The sequence below is a fragment of the Felis catus genome, chromosome A3 (genome assembly GCF_018350175.1).
Source record: "Felis catus isolate Fca126 chromosome A3, F.catus_Fca126_mat1.0, whole genome shotgun sequence".
Classification (NCBI taxonomy): Eukaryota; Metazoa; Chordata; class Mammalia; order Carnivora; family Felidae; genus Felis; species Felis catus.
This window is the reverse complement of record NC_058370.1, coordinates 14,021,973-14,038,632: the sequence shown is the minus strand read 5'-3', so window position 1 is coordinate 14,038,632 and position 16,660 is coordinate 14,021,973. Positions and strand designations below refer to the sequence as shown.

The window sequence follows — 16,660 nt, the reverse complement described above, 5'->3', positions numbered from 1 at the left end:
AGGAAGGGTTTTTACGAATAGTCCTCGGACGGGTGGCTCTTTGGGAGCGCAGGCTCTGAAGGCGGCCGGCCTCCTGGGCCCCTCCTCCCCTCACTGCCGTCATAACTGGATTAGACCCACCACCCTAATGACCTCGTCTTCACTTGATCCTCTGCAAAGACCCCATTTCCAAATAAGGGCCGTTCACAGGGCCTGGGGGTTAGGATTTCAACATCTTTTGAAGAATCATAATTCAGCCCATAAGAGGCAAGTTTCTGCACCTCTCCCCACCTCCACTTGCCCTCCATGAGATGGGGGTCAACTGTATCCCCTTTCATATGTGCAACGTATTGAGCATAGCCTCTGGCGCGTTGGGGACTTAAATGTCCTTCAGTGTGAGGGGCGCCTGGGTGGCTCAGTCAGTTAAGCGTCCGACTTCGGCTCAGGTCATGATCTCACGGTTCGTGAGGTTGAACCCCACGTCAGGCCCTGTGCTGACAGCTCGGAGCCTGGAGCCTGCTTCGGATTCTGTGTCTCCCTCTCTCTCTGCCCTTCCTCTGTTCATGCTCTCTCTCTCTCTCTCTCTCTCTCTCAAAAGTAAACATTAAAAAAATTTTTAGGGGCGCCTGGGTGGCGCAGTCGGTTAAGTGTCCGACTTCAGCCAGGTCACAATCTCGCGGTCCGTGAGTTCGAGCCCCGCGTCGGGCTCTGGGCTGATGGCTCAGAGCCTGGAGCCTGTTTCCGATTCTGTGTCTCCCTCTCTCTCTGCCCCTCCCCCGTTCATGCTCTGTCTCTCTCTGTCCCAAAAATAAATAAAAAACGTTGAAAAAAAAATTTTTTTTAATGGCCTTCAGTGTTAGATCCTGCCTGTCTCCTCCCCAGTGAGATATTTTCTGTTTTCAAAGGCAATGCATATGTGCATTATCCTTATGGAAAATGAGAGAGAAAGGGGGGGGGGGGGGGAAGGAATAATCATTTCAGTAAGTTGAAAGCCTCCTGTGACCACTAACCCAATCCCAGTGCCTTCCCAGACAGAACTGCTGCTTCCAGTCAGATGTGTAAGCTTCCAGACCTTTCATTGTCCATCTATGTATATATCCATATAAAATATCTTGTTTTGTTTTCAATGGGTTTTTATAAATACAGTTGACCCTTGGACAACATGGGTTTGAATTGCATTGATCCACCCATATGCAGACTTTTTTTTTTTAAGCTTTTTTTTTTTTAACGTTTATTTATTTTTGAGACAGAGAGAGACAGAGCATGAATGGGGGAGGGTCAGAGAGAGGGAGACACAGAATCGGAAACAGGCTCCAGGCTCTGAGCTGTCAGCACAGAGCCCGACGTGAGGCTCGAACTCACGGACCGTGAGACCATGACCTGAGCTGAAGTCGGCCGCTTAACCGACTGAGCCACCCAGGCGCCCCCAGACTTTTAAATAAATTTAGTACAGTACTGTAAATGCATTTTCCTTGTGATTTTTTTTTTACTCTTAATTTTTTGTAATGCTTATTTATTTTTGAGAGAGAGAGAGAAAGAGAGAATGCGAGCAGGGGAGGGGCAGAAAGAGAGACACAGAATCCAAGGCAGACTCCAGGCTCTGAGCTGTCAGCACAGAGCCCAACGCAGGGCTCAAACTCACGAACCGTGAGATCATGACCTGAGCTGAAGTCAGACACTTAACCGATGGAGCCACTCAGACACCCCTCCTTCTGATTTTCTTAATAACTGTTTTTTCTAGCTCACTTTATTGTAAGAATATAGTATGTAATACGTATCACATATAAACTAGGTGATAATTGGCTGTTCATATTATCAGTAAGGCTTCCAGTCAACAACAGCTATTAGTGGTTAAGTTTCGGGAGGGAGTCCAAAGTGATACACAGATCTTTGACTACACAGGGATCAGTGCCCCAACCCCCGTGTTGTTCGTGGGTCTTTCACCCAATAGAACGTCTTAGAAATATTTCCGTGTGCTAACAGAAAAATCCACCTCATTCGTCTGAACCGCTGGGCGGGATTCCGCTGAATGGACATACCACGTTGCGTTTAGTGACGATCCGGTTGAGGCAACTTTAGGTGCTGTCCCGTTTCTCACCGGGATGGTGGACATCTTTGCACAAGACGATGTGTGGGTGTTTCCGTAAGTCAGAAAGCGTAAATTCCTTGCTGCTGGGATTGCACTGGGGCCCAGACCTCACCCAGGTCAAGGCCATGGGAACGCTTCCTCGGTCTTTGCTAGCAGGTCCCACTCGGAACCCCCAGGATAGTCACACGTGACCCTGAAGAGGCCGGAAGCACCCTAGGCTGTGAAAAGCTGGTGCCCTCCACCGTACAGGCCCGCCCCCCCATGCAGGAGAATTGAGGCGCATAGGATCTTCCTCCCCCAGAGCTCACTCCCCTCATCACCGGCTCAGCCTCAGCGGGTAACTGGATCCAGGTCAGCTGGTGGAGTATGAGGTAGCGTCTAGCTGAGCGTCATGGTATTTTATTAAGTCCGAAATGTGATCGCTACTGTTGTCACACTTTAGCGCCCCCAACAATCCCCTTGCAAATGAGAAAAACAGAGCCTCCCACATACCTTTCCCCTGACATCAGGGAAAGCGGTGGGTGCCCCTGCCCAGGGGCCTGAGCCCGTGTGACCCCCGGAGCAGCTTTCGAGCCTCAGGCAAGGACCGGAGGGGGGCACGGGAGGTGTTTTTCCAATTTTAGGCAAAGCATCGGATGGGGGAGAAGTCTGCTACTAATTTGGTCTTCTCTGTGCCTGGGTCTTCGAAGTCCGCGTTGGCTTTTTAAAGACAGTTTTCACTGACGTATCAGGATTGCTGTCCCAGGGCCCTTCGATTGGTATACGAGGTCTGTGGATCAGAGGCCTCAAACTAGGAAGCCCACAGGGGCCAGGTAAGCAGGTGACGTGAAGGGAAGAAAACCCAGACGAGACTGTGGAGCGCTGGAAAGGGCTAAGGGCGGATGGGACAGAACAAGGCAAGCCCTGCACTGCCACAGTGTGTAAAGTCTCAGAGTAGCTGGAAATCTGGAAAGACAGAGAAAGAGTGAGAGCAGGAAGGGAGAGGACGGAGACGGGGAAAGAGAGGTCCCCTGAGTTCACATATTGGCTATTGTTCCCAAACAATTTTTCAAGCGTAGTGTGGGCTGAATAAGATACGTCTCCAGGCTGGCTTGCGAGCTCATCCCTAATCGAACTTGTCAACACAGAAGAGAAGTTGTCAGCCTGGTGTCTTTACCCCTCGAGAGCAGCACTGTCCACTAGAATTTTCTGTGCCGAGGCAGGTACGTGCACCGTCCAGTACAGCAGCCATTGCCTACATGTGGTTACTGAGCACTTGAAATAGGCCTAAGGGACTCCATTTTTTATGCGGTTGAGTTTAATTTGAAAGTAATATAAATAACCACGTATGGCCAACCACTACAGTATTAGCATGACTATAAAAGCTTTCAAGTTGGGGTGTACCATGGCGCTCAACTACTTTAGGAAAGGACAGTCCCTCTTGGGGAGGGGGATCGATGATACCTAAGACCACCAAGCGTCAGTCAGAATCCCAGATACGTGGAAAGGAAGGAACTACGGAATGAGCAACAGTAGAGGTTTAGGTGTAAGCCAGATGTCTGCCAGCCCAAGAGTGGTCACTCAGCATCCCCAGTTTTTTTCCAGCACTCTCCAAAGAGCTTCTCAGTTGGGGTTACCACTTGTCATTCGCCACGTTCCTCACCGATTTCCGCTTGCCCACGGCTGACCCCTAGGAGGCCATACGGTGGGACCTCCCCCTGCCCTTCCCATGCAGGCGAGTCAGAGCACACACTGCTGCCTGTTCCCAGGCGTTGTCCCGGGCCCACGGAGGCGTGAGGTCCTATGCGTCAGGACTCTGAGTCATGCTCTGTCACTGCCGCTGAGCCGTGAGCCCGAGTGTGCCAGGGACTGTGGAAGCAAACCTCACCTCCCAGCAAACCCCTTTTCGATCCAAAGCCCTTTCCGGGCACCAGAGAGGGACCAGTGGCCACACCGGTTGTCCCGAGTTCCAGCCCCGATCCCCACAGGGTAGCCCGGGCTGCCCCAAATGCCACGGTCCCCGCCCCCACCCTGCCCCCACATCTCCCATCACAACACGGTTACCTCTACATATCTTAAAGAATTAATGAGGGAAGGGGTTCCCATCATCCCCCAGCAGAGCTCTGTTCTCAAAGATAAATTCAAGCCCCGTCCTTATGTAAAAAGAGATCTGCTCAAAATAATAGAAACCGCTATTTCTTTCCCAGATGCTGCCCCCTCAACAAGAGTCCAGAGGTGTTACCACCAATCGTTTTCTTAGAGGTCAAGCTCAGAGTTGCATGTGCTTGTCCTCTCCCTAGCAGTGTTTTCCAGGAGCCACCTGCCTCCTGAGATCACCCTGACACCTAAATGTGGACATTTTAAAATCTTAACACGATAAGAAGAGTGGCGTGCGTCCCCGTACCTGCCGTGTTCCAGCCACTGTACCAGACGCTTCTAGCACAACCTCTCGCTTCTCCTCACATCCGTCAACCCCGCGAAGGAGGTTCCCTTATCTCCCATTTCCCCATCCCACCTCTAAGGCTCAGGGTGGTTATGCCACTGGCTCAACGTCACACAGCCAGGAAGTGGCTGGATCTAGGATCCAGACCCAGGCAGTCTGACTCCGCTGCCCGCAGCGGCGGGCAGAACACGCTCACCACTTGTGCCACATCAGCCTGTCGCCTGGATGGACTTTATGCCGGAGGCGGAGGTGACCGATGGGCGTGCACGGCGTGTAGCTTCGTGGAGGGTGTTGTGTTGCCCGGTGGCCGAGTGACAGAACGGCCACTAGCTGGAGCCCAAGGGCCCATGGAGTCGTTTCCTGCAGCGGCTGTAACCAGTCACCACACACGCAGTGGCTTAAAACACCACCAGCGTGTTCTCTCACTGTTCTGGGGGTCAGGGGTCCAGAATCAGTGTCACTGGGCGAAAGACGTCAACGAGGCTCTGAAGGGAGAATCTGGGCGTCTGGTGGGCACCCTGTATTTCTTGGCCCGTCGCCTCTTCCTCCGTCTTTAAAGCAATCGCCCCAATCCCCTTCTCCGTCTTCCCATATCCCTCTGCCTCTTACTCCCAGAGGCCCTTGTAATTACATTTAGGGCCCACCTGGAGAATCCCGACTGCATCTCCAGACCTTAAACTTAATCACATCTGCGGAGGCCCTCTTGCCACATGAGGACCATGGGATTAGGAATGGACATTGGGCAGGGGGGGTTGAGCGTTATTCTACCTACCACAGTCAGGGTGGCCTGGTTTCAGCTGGGGCCGGGTCCAGGGGCTCAGATAACGTGACCACGACCCTCCGACAGCTGCAGCCAAGGTCCCAGCCGAGTTCCCAGGGCTGGCTCTCCCATTGGTCCAGTTTAGATCACGTGCTCATCTTTGACGCCATCGCTGAAGCCGGAGGGCTCCTGGGTCTCTCTGATTGGTTGAGCCTGGGTCACGAGGCCATTTTCCTCGCCCCCCTCCCCCTCGGTCTTAACTCGCAGGTGTTAAGGTGTTTTCCCCAAAGAGAACGGGGAGATGTGTGGGTGGAGGAATGACAAGCCCTCGGAATGGTGCCTGGCACGTAGTAAGTACTCAATAAATGATGATCACATATCATCGGACCCCGAGGAGGACTGGGGAAGGGGGTACCTCCAGAAGCTAATTCTTGAAGAATACTAAGTTCACTCTGCGGATGAAGGCAGAGAGCATTCCGAGTGGAAGAAGATACCTCGGTTAAGGCAAAGGCTTCCACTATGGGGCCAGGGTGACCATATGTCCTAACATACTCACAGGTAGAGAGGGGTGGTCCTGTTTTGTGCCTGTCCCTCCAATGTAATCTTCACGGCAGCCCCTTTGACTTGCAGAACTATCTTGGTTTGCATGATAAATTATATGGTCACCCCACCCCACCTTACACCCAACCTGCTCATTTATAAGGAAACCAAACGCAAAAGAAGGGAAGAGGCTTAACCGGAGGTCGCCTAACCTTTAGTGGCAGAGCTCAGGCTAGAATCCAGGGCTGGGGACTCCCAGGGCAGTGCTCCCCCGCTCAGCTCTCAGAGGCTACAGCAGATTAACCAGCCACACCTCTCCCTGTCTTTCTCTTGGTGCCACATTCTCCGCAGGATTGCGACCAGATCCACGTTGACGACGTCTCATCCGATGACAACGGGCAAGATTTAAGGTAAGACTTTGGGGAGTCCAAAATGCCCCCTTCTGATTGGCGATCGAGCTTGCCTTTCACCAGGAAGCGGAGAGGAGGGGCGGGCCGGTTATCAGGCTGATGTGTGTGCCTGCCTCCGCCAGAACCCACAGGTTGCAGCCCAGCCCCCACCCTGCAGACTCCTGCCCATCACCTCCAGTCACCGAGGCGGAGATTTCCACAGATTCTCCAGAACTCTGCTTATGTTTATCTCGCTGCAGTTTTTTTTTCCTACTTACTAAAGGCGTGCACATCGTAAAAAACCTCAAACACCACCTGATCTAGCCCCCCCGGAATCCCCGCCACTAAGAGTTTGGCACCCCTTCATTAGCACACGTACAGTATTTACTATAAAAGTTGATCAGTCGATACTCAGAATATTTCTTGACTGAGTAAGACGTATGTGTCTGGTTTCTAGGGGCAAACCCTCCTAGGACATGGATTCCAGAAATAAGGTACCCAAAACGAGACAGCTTTCAGAGGAATGTGGCTGGAATGTTCCAAGCCTGCCCCTGAGAAAACCTTATAAAAATGGAACCATAGTTAATCTGCACTTATCCAAAATTATCACAACCTAGTGCCTCCTGGCCCGTCAGAAATATTATTAGACCGAGTGACGCTTCGCTTAGGGGGCCGGTAACGTCGCTTAGTGTTTGTGTCTTCTGTCTCACTCCAAAAAAACAAATCAAAGCTTCTGTGACTGGGCCCTGGGAGTCGGTTCAAAGCCCGGCACAACCAGGAGTGATAGGCCAGCGCCTGCTTCGTATTAATTAGCCGTTCTGAAAATCCCTCGCAATGAGGACCGGCAGGGAGCAATCCTCCAGTGCCAGCCAAGGTTTCTCTATTTATGGAGTAAATAAACCGCAGATCAAGGTTAATTGTGTCCTTTCCATGACGTCACAGCTGGGAACCACTCTCCCCTTCACAGCGGTGAGCGACCAGAGTTCCGTTTTTATAAATCTTTCCTGTAGCTGGCTGGCTTGGGGCAGAGAGCAGTGCTGCTCTGAACCGCGTTTCGTGCTGAGCTATTTGGAACCTCACTTCCAGAACCCGCCATCCAAGGAGGTTTTCCCCCCATAAAAACCAAGCTCTCCCATTTCTTCACTCAGGAAATCTCTTCTGAGCACCTGCTGTGCACCAGGCACCAAGCATCAAATGCCCTTTCTTTTTTTTCAGTGAACAACAGAAACGAACCTTGGTAATGCCCTTACTTTGCCCCATCACAGTTACCACGGGGAATAGATGCTCTTTTCATCATCCCCATTTGACAGTCGGGGAATAGGAGGCACAGAGAGATTAAGTAACTTGCCGAACCTCACACAGCTGGTAAGAGGGGGGTGCGGGATTCAGGGACGCCCTGCCCTGCCCTCCACCTCTTGGCAGAACATCCAGGCATCTCCCCAGGGTTTCCTCTGAGTTCTTAGTCAATGTTCTTTTTCAAGACTAAGTTATCTGGTCTTCCCACACTACCCAGCGAGGGGTCTGTAAGGCGGTACCCTGGCTTCCCGTCGTAACTTAAAAGGAAAACCTTTGCGATGTCCGGAGTCCTTGATGTCTTGCCAGTGAAGCAGGAGGGTGTCCCCAGATTTCTTACAGCAGGAACCCACTTCGGTGGCACAACCTTGACTTCCAAACAGAACAGTGATCCACGGAAGGAAAGGTATTGGCATTGGCACATACATCAGAAATCTGAAGAAACGCGGAAGAGGCTCTGTTGACAGCTCATCACGTGGTTGCCACTGAAGACCCGGCTGATGTCGGTGTCCTAGCCCCCGGGGATGCTGTGCTGAAGTGTGCTGCCACTGCGGGGTCCGGTCCTGTTGCTGGCCGCCTCCCTTCTGGAACCTTCCCTGACCAGATCCGGGCAGCTTCGGGGAGCCACGCCTTCTGGCGGCTACTGATCCCAGGGTTGACCGCCCGCCCACCTCTCACGGTGGTCAGCCCTGGGATCAGTAGCCTCGAGAGGTGCTAACCTGCCTGCCGTTGCTGTGTGTGTGACAGACCCTCCCCCGAGCCCTGTGGACATCGCCACCGCATCCAGCAACAAGGGGGCTCACGTGGCGGGCCCGGTGAGGCCCCAGAAAGCCTGCACGTTCATGGCACCGTCTCCCATGACCACCCGCGGAGGCCATGCCTGATCTCGGCTCCTACAGAGACTTCTGAAGAGATGGAGAAGGAAGAGCAGGTCGCTGCTGGAAGGGCTGTGACCGAGGAGGAACTTCCGGGGGTACGGGCTGCCCTGGCTCCAGAGTTCGCTGCAGACGGGTCGGGAGGCGCACAGCTGCCCTCGGTGCCTGTTCGGTGGCTCCCTGGTGAGGACCGCAGTGCTCTGCCCACCACTGGACTCTGGCCTGCGGCTCCCACCGCTCTGGCCATCGAACGGGCAGGAACGACCCCGGAGGGGTCGAAGGCTGTTCTTCCACAGACGGTTAAAGAGAAAATGGAAATGAGGTTGGCGGAAAATAACGTTTCTGAGAAAGAAGAAGGAGAAGTTATCTAGCAAGAAGGGAACCTTTGCAGTAAAGAAGAGGAAGGGCCACGTGGCAATTGAAGGGTGGCTTCTGGAAACGAGGGTACGCGACGGGGTAAAGTCATTTCTCCTGCTTCTCACCGGCTTGCCTGCGTGCTGGAAAAGCGCCCCGCACGAGTGAGTCCCCGACACGTGGCTCCCCTGCTCCCGTGGTTGGATGTTGTCGGCCCCCTTTTGCCAGTTGGGTGTATTTCATTCATCTTTAACCCCTGGTCATCACCACCCAAGGGGGGCTGAAAGGGAGAAGAAGCAACAAACATGTCTGTGTAATGAAGCCATTCACATCTTTCGTGGGAAAGAGAACGTTTTTGTCCGAACGGGTTATTAGGTCAGACCATGTTCTCCACGGGCTTTTGTACATTTGAGAAGGAACTATACTCACCCGTATTCTCACCGTCTCGAACCAACCGCTTCCTGACATCACGACTTCCTTGCTTCCAATGTTACACACAGTCACACTCGCAGAAATGTCCGTGACAAATGACACAGGTGTGTGTGTGTGTGTGTGTTTATAGGAACCTGTGGGCACTGTCTCTTTCTGGCTTTTCACACAGTGTGCTGTGGAGAACGCCAGAGTCTATATTCGAGGCCTTTTGGATTAAGTCGCCTGGCCCGCGTGCCCCAGGAAGTCCCCAAGGTGAAATTAGCTGATGAGTCCGAGACGTTCATCCCAGGCGTTTCTGTGGCTTCCACAGGCTTCCGCTCAAGGAAGGCTGAGCCCCAGGCACAGAACAGCAGCATGTGACATCGCGCCATGCTCTGGCTGTGCACACCGCAGACGCCCCGCAGGGAGAACGACCCGGCCCCTCGTGCTCTTCAAATGCCCTTTGACCTCTGCCGCAGCAGCGGCACTGAAGTACCAGACGTGCGCAAGATACGGTTTCCAAGTGTCGCCTCACCCCTGCCGCAGCGCGTCTTGCTAAAAAATAAAATACCTTTCTCTCTCCGCTCTTCAGCTCATCACAGAAAATCTAGAAACAGCAACATAGTGCAAAGAGGAAAACCGTCAGCCAAACGCACAGCCTGAGACAGCTGTGGCGTCACACTGACCTGTTCTTTTCTAGAAAGAGACTCATTTTTTAAGCTGTGGGTCATACTATACATGTGTCCCTTGTCACACTGTGGTTTTTCCCTGCGATGGTATGATTTTGCGAACCTCCAGCAGAGCTTCTGGCGGAGGGAGACAAGACGGGGGTTTTCGTCCTCACGTGCTGGTTGCGGCAGGTGGGGAGCGGCCCCCGCTTTCCCGTCTGGGCTCCCAGCTGCCACTTCTGTCCTTAACTTTCTGTGACACCCTGGCTCCTCCCCCGTCCACACGTGGAACTCGCTAGGCCAGCATGCTTCATTCCGGGCGGAGGATCGCATCTGCAAAGCCAGCAATCGACTCTGCCTAGTTTAACAAGCCCCAGAAAACTAAAGGGCGCCTGGGTGGCTCATTTGGTGAAGCATCTGACTTCGGCTCAGGTCATGATCTTGCGGTCCGTGAGTTCGAGCCCCGCGTCGGGCTCTGTGCTGACAGCTCAGGGCCTGGAGCCTGCTTTGGATTCTGTGTCTCCTCTCTCTGTTCCTCCCCTGTTCACACGCTCTCTCAAAAATAAAAATAAACTTTAAAAAACTAGAATATGGTACTTCCCTGGAAAGACAGGGAGATGCTCCCAGAGTGGGAAGGAGGGGTTAGCAGCCGGGCCTTACAGGGGGCGCGAGACAGCACAGATTTGGGGATCGGAGTAGCGGGAGCTAACGTGTTTTCTTCCAGACTCTTCTCTCAGGATGAACCGGCCACAACCATAGTTTGGACTTCCCTTCTGGCGGCAGAAGGGGGGCGGGGGGCTTTTCCTAGCGTGGCCACTGCACGCAGGGGCCTCGGGGGGCCATGGGGCCCGCGGTCTCCCGGCCAAGAGCCCCCCCCCCACCCTCGCACACTGACCGCGGCTCTCGCCCCCTCTCGCAGCACGTACAACTTCTCCGCCGACGGCTTCCACAGCTCGGCCCCGGGAGCCAACCTGTGCCTGGGCTCCGGCGTCCACGGCGGCGTGGACTGGATGAGGAAGCTGGCCTTCCGCTACCGGCGGGTGAAGGAGATGTACAACACGTACAAGAACAACGTCGGTGGTGAGTGGGCCGGGGGAGGGCCGGCCGCGCCGTGCGGGGCGGGGGGGAGGGAGGGAGGGAGGGAAGGGGGGTCTGCCCGTGCTCAGGCCGCGGCCGGGGCCCAGGCAGGGTCAAGGACAGCTGCGGCCCCTTGCGCGTGAACGGGGCCTCCCTAGTGCGTTCCGCGGGGGGGGGGGGGCGCCCCGGGAGAGGACACTACATCTCACCTTGACGGGGAGGAAGCTGAGAACAGATGACGCCGCCTGCCCAGGATCACATGACCACTGGGGGTGGGGGTGGGGTGGCCTCACCGCACGTCGTCACCAAGTGTGGTCCCCGCACCAGCAGCACCCGGAGACGTGCTGGACCTCAGCGTCTCGGGCCCTCCTCGGACCTGCCGAGTCTGAGGCTGGGGTGGGCCGGCCCTCTGCTTCCATCACGCCCTCCGGGCGACACTTGTCACTCGCTGGAGCTGGAGGGCCGGTGGCTTGGCGCTTGCGGCTCAGACGGCCGGTCACCTTGGACGTCAGACTCTCGGGCCCTACTCTAGGCGACTGAGTCAGAATCTGCATTTTGAACAAGATCCCCAAGTAATCTGTGGAAACATTGAAGCTGGAGACGGACTGGAGGCCACTGGTTCTCATATTGGAACCACCGGAGGCATTTCCAGGTCTGATTTTCTTTCCTTGTTGAGAGAGAGAGAGAGAGAATCCCAGGAGGCCCCGACTCCAGGTTCCATCTCACGGCCGTGACGTCATGACTCGAGCCGGAGTCAAGAGTTGGACGCTGAACCGACTGAGCCACCAGGTGCCCCCGGTTCTAACTTTGTGGCTGCAGCCCGGGTCGGAATCACAGAATTCAGGCTCAGACGTGCAGTCAGGGGGACAGCCACCAGGGTCAGTAGCAAGAGACCACTGGTTATCACGCTGAACAAGAAGTCTGGACGCGGCTTTGGGCAAGCGCTAGATCACTATTTCTAGAACTCTCTAGGCCAGTAGCTCTTAACAGGAGGTGATGCTGCCTCTCCCCAAGAAGGCATTCGGGGGCGTTTCGATTGTCACAGTGTGTGGAACCAACCGCTGGCCCATAAAGGGAAGAGGTCTGAGCAGGCAGCCGATAGTGTTGCCATGTACCCCGTGGCCCCCAGAGTGTCTAGGGCCCCCTCCCCCAGCCCCAGAAAGAGTCCCGGAAAGAATTTAGGGTCTCAAACCGCACAGAACCTACTTCCCGTCCCAATGCCTCCACTTTCTAGCTACCTCCCTGAGCCTTGGCATCTAAATCTGAGAACTGGGGATAAAACTAATTCTGTCTCCCTGGGTTATGGGAACGTCTGTTGTTAATGGGCACAAAAGTCATGGCTCTGTGCCTGTTAGATAGGGGGCACTCAGAAAATGGGAGCATTTGTCCTTAGTTCCTTTCAGTTTTGCTTGGGAGTTTTTCGAATTCTTCTCTGCCTTCTGCTTTCTCCAGACGGACTGTCGGTTTTTGGGGACGGATTTTCTGTCTCGTCCGTGGCTGCAGTCCGAATGCAGTTCTGGCAACAGCTAACGTTTGCTGAGCGCTTACTGTATGCCAGGCTCTGTGATGAGGGCTTGTCATCTAATATCTTATTTGCTCTTTACGAGACCCCCATAAGGTAAGTGCTTTTGTCCTCCGTGTTGTGTAAAGGTGGAAACTGAGATCCGAGACGTTAAGTAACCTGCCCAGCGTCACACAGCCCAAGTGGCAGAGCCACCACAACGGAGTGCCAGGCCGACTGCCTCACCACCTCTGCCCACACTCCGTGGCCTCTCACACCCAAGTCTGTGGACTGTGAGAGGGAAGCAGAGAGCCGCAGAGTCAGCCCTGCTTGCTCACCCACCCCTACGTGGAGAGAAGAGGGGAGCAGGTGTGCTTGGAATAGGGGAGACGGGTGGAGTCGGCCAGTAGGGGCCACCGTGGGCAGCCCTCCCCTTCCTCCCCCCACCCACCTCCAGTCTCTGCATGTTACTCCCCCTCACCTCCCCCCAGCTGTTCCCGCATCACAGAACTAGCCTGGGGAGGGCTGCAGCCCCCAGCCTGGGGCTCACCACACACCCAGGAGCCCAAGGGTTTTGGAAGTTGTGCTCAGAAGAGAGACATCTGCAAGATACAGGGCGAAGATAGAAAATGCTTAACAAGGGGCGCCTGGGGGGCTCAGTCCATTCAGCATCCGATCACGATCTTCAGCTCAGATCATGATCTCGCGGTTCCTGAGTTCGAGCCCCCATGTCGGGCTCCGTGCTGATAGCTCAGAGCCTAGAGCCTGCTTGGGATTCTGTGCCTCCCTCTCTCTCTGCTTCCTCCCCACCCCCCATCTCAAAAATCAACATTAAAAAAAGATTAACCAGTCAGCCTCCAGGAGGCAGGGGCTGGGTTCAGAGAGAGGCCTTTGCCTGATTTCACACCTCCCTCTACCACATCCTGTTGTACCCCCCAGCGGGTTACTTAACCCCTCTGTGACTCAGTTTCCTCATGTGTAAGATGGGAATAATGACGCGGCCCAACTCATGGGATAAATGTCAGGATCGTGTGAATTGACGCGCGGGAGACACTCAGAACAGGGCCGCCGCACCGTGAGCACTTCTTAAATGTCGCACGTGTCCGGGGAAGGACAGCAAGTCTGAGGCAAAGCCCCAGGTAGGGGGCAGGCAGACAGAAGCTCGAAGCAGGCTTCCTAGCAGGTGCCAAGTCGGAGTGGTTGACGGGCTGGCTACCCATGGCAGCACCCGGGGGGAGCCTCTTGCGAAACATACGGCACCGCGCCCCTGAGAGTTTGCATTGTTATCAAGTGCCCCAGCTAAGGGGCCGTGGGGAAGGTGCAGAGAGAAAGGAAAGCCAGAGGCCACCTGAAGCATTCCTGTCCCACCGAGTGCATTCTCCCTGATTCAGCATCAACCATGCACCAGCCCCTGCCATCCAGTACCTCCCAGGGGTTGGTACCATGGTGCTGAACTAAGCCGGCTTGGTCCCTGCCCTCACGGAGCAGACGGCAGAATGGCTGAAGCCGACGTGGAACACGTAATCACACAGATGCGTCTCGAATTATACCTGTGCCAAGTGCTGTAAAGAAGAAGTGCAGTGTGTTGGCAGAGTATAACATAGAGCTGACCGGGATAAGCCTTCCAGAAGAAAGGACGCTGGAAATGAGTGTGAAGTAATTATGCAAAAAGGGAAGGTGTGGTCCAGGTTCTGAAACGAGGTGTGCAAAGGTCCTGAGACAGGAACAGACTTGATGTTCCAGGGGACAAAGAGGAGGCCACCGGGACGGGAATGGAAGGACATCAGGGCGATGGCGAGAGGGGAGATTGGCAACCTCGCAGGCACGTGGACTGTGGAGTCTGAACTTCATCTTAAGGGCCTCGACGACTGACAGGATGATGATCAGGTTTAGAAACACCATAGGGTGGGCTCTGGAGGTCTGCCGCCTGGCTGCCAAACCTGTCTCCATTATGTCCTCCCTGCGGTGAGCAAGTCCGTCAACCTCACACAGCCTCAGTTTCTTTACCTGATTTACACAATGTTATATGCCAATTATATTTCAATTAAAAATAAATAAAAAGAGGGTCCCTCTCTAGGGTCACTGTGAAGATGAACGAAATAAATCATGTTAAGAGCCCAGGACCCTACACATAGTAAGCACTCAATAAATGTTAGTCATTTTTATTTCCTTATCCATTTTTTGTCTCCACTAATAACAGTATGAACTCAATCATCTGCATTTTTTGTTCATCTGTGTATGCAGTGCCTATTACAATACTGAGCACACAGAGGGCACTCCTGAAGTCTTGGTTAGATGGATGGATGGATGGATGGACAGATGGATGGATGGAGGGATGGATGGATGGATAGATGGATGGATGGACAGAGGGATGGATGGGTGGATGGATGAATGGATGGATGGATGGATGGATGGATGGATGGATGGATGGATGGACGGGTGGGCAGAGGGAGGGCTGGAAGGATGGGAGGGCGGATGGGTAGATGAATGGATCAATCAGTAGATGGGTTGATTGACCCATCAATCCCAAAATAAGATTAAAATCACTGGATTAAAGTTGACCTTGGGTGTCATCTGATTTGAAACCCAGAGAACCATTAGCTACACTCCCCTTCCCTAACCACTACCTCCCAGACTTCTAAAATAATAACTAGCCCATCTTTTTTTCCCTTGTCCATAGGCTTGATAGGAGCTCCCAAAAGAGAGACTTGGCTACAGCTCAGAGCCGAGCTGGAGGCTCTGACCGACCTCTGGCTGACCCACTCTCTAAAGGCGCTCAACCTCATCAATTCCCGGTAGGTGGGAGCCCCCTTTTTCCTTTGCGCCCCTGAACGTTCCCCGATTTGAGGGTGGTGGCTCCTCCGTTTCCACACTTGAGAGAACTGGACTCTCCAAATTCTCATTTGCAGGCTTTCTAGACATTTGGTAAAGCGGAGGTATTATCAGACACCAGGGACACCTTGTACCGTAGCTGAGCAGATAGCTACGGAGACCTACCAGAGCCCGAACATTTGTACATAGGTCCATCTTGTCCCATCCACTCTTGCCCACAACACCCACCAGTCACAACACCCTCTAGAAACCATCTTATAGTAGACCACAGATCATCTGGCACTTAGGAGGTAAGGAGCGTCCAGTTTCATTCTGGGCCTCCCAGTAAGTTGCCTCTTGCTCCTAAATAAGATCACCTGGGCCAGAGGACAAATTACCGTCTGAGCTAGCATCCCAAAATCTCGCGATGCCACACACGAATGGTCACAAAATGGCCGCCGGCTCCATGCCGCTGATGCGTCTTGTTTGACACGCACTCTGGCCCCAAGATGGGAAAGTAATCCATGGCTCCCGGTTTCTGGATTCTGTAAAAATCTCAGAACTGGTAGGTGCTCCCCAGTTTGCCCCAGCCCTCACCACTCCCCGTTGTCCTACACCTGATCCACATTACTCTACATCACCGATAGGCAGCTGCAGCTGCTCAAGTGCGGGCCCGCAGGACACGTTTTTCTAAATAAAAGTATTGCACTCGTGTTTCAGTGTGCCAGGCAGCCTCAGGCTTAAAGGAGAGGAACAGCTGAAAGATCTTTGGGCCCCACTCTCACCTGAACATGACTTAGCCAGAGCTCCCAAACCCCACCAGAATGCCTGCCGACTCCAGGCTCAGGCTGCCGGGTGACCAGGCCCGGCCTGGCTCTACTTTGGTGTTCTGACCCACGGTCTTTTTCTCCGTCCTCAGGCCCAATTGTGTCAACGTGCTGGTCACCACCACTCAACTAATTCCTGCCCTGGCCAAAGTCCTGCTGTATGGACTGGGCTCCGTGTTTCCTATTGAGAACATCTACAGTGCAACCAAGACAGGTAGGGAGAACCCAGACCTCGGGGTGATGCGCAGAGGGTGGGTGAGGTTAGCTCCCCATCCCTCGTGTGAAAGGCTTAAGGAAAACGGCATTAGGAAAGCTAAAGAACTTCCTTGTCCAGGGCCATGACTCAGATCCCCAGAACAATCCCACAAACCACGCGCTTCAACCTCAGCCTCCAAAGGAGTTGGTTAGGACCATATTCTAAAGTGTGTGTGTTAGTTAGGATACCTGCAAAGCTGCTGTAACGAATACACCCCCCAATACACGGGCTGACATCAGAATCAAAGCGTATTTCTCCCTCACGTGTCAACAGACCAGAGACGAGTGATCCAGTCTAGTGGGGCAGCTCTGTCCTGAAACTCACCCAGAATCCCAGGTTGTTCCCATCTTATTTTTCCACCATCCCCCGTGGGTTTATTCTCATGTGTGTGGTCAAATCAGAATCCTA

The 16,660-nt window shown here is 53.9% G+C and overlaps 1 protein-coding gene across 4 annotated transcripts in view; it reads left to right on the top strand.

Annotated features, from left to right (window-relative positions):
• The window catches only part of EYA2 (EYA transcriptional coactivator and phosphatase 2), a 266,177-nt gene that overhangs the window by 237,132 nt on the left and 12,385 nt on the right, over positions 1 to 16,660 (top strand). For all 4 annotated transcript variants that reach the window (XM_023251154.2, XM_023251153.2, XM_023251155.2 and 1 more), the window contains 4 exons: positions 6,142 to 6,200; positions 10,700 to 10,860; positions 15,039 to 15,153; positions 16,089 to 16,210. In XM_023251154.2, coding sequence (XP_023106922.1) covers positions 6,142 to 6,200; positions 10,700 to 10,860; positions 15,039 to 15,153; positions 16,089 to 16,210 — 457 coding nt within the window. The remainder of the gene's footprint in view (positions 1 to 6,141; positions 6,201 to 10,699; positions 10,861 to 15,038; positions 15,154 to 16,088; positions 16,211 to 16,660) is intronic.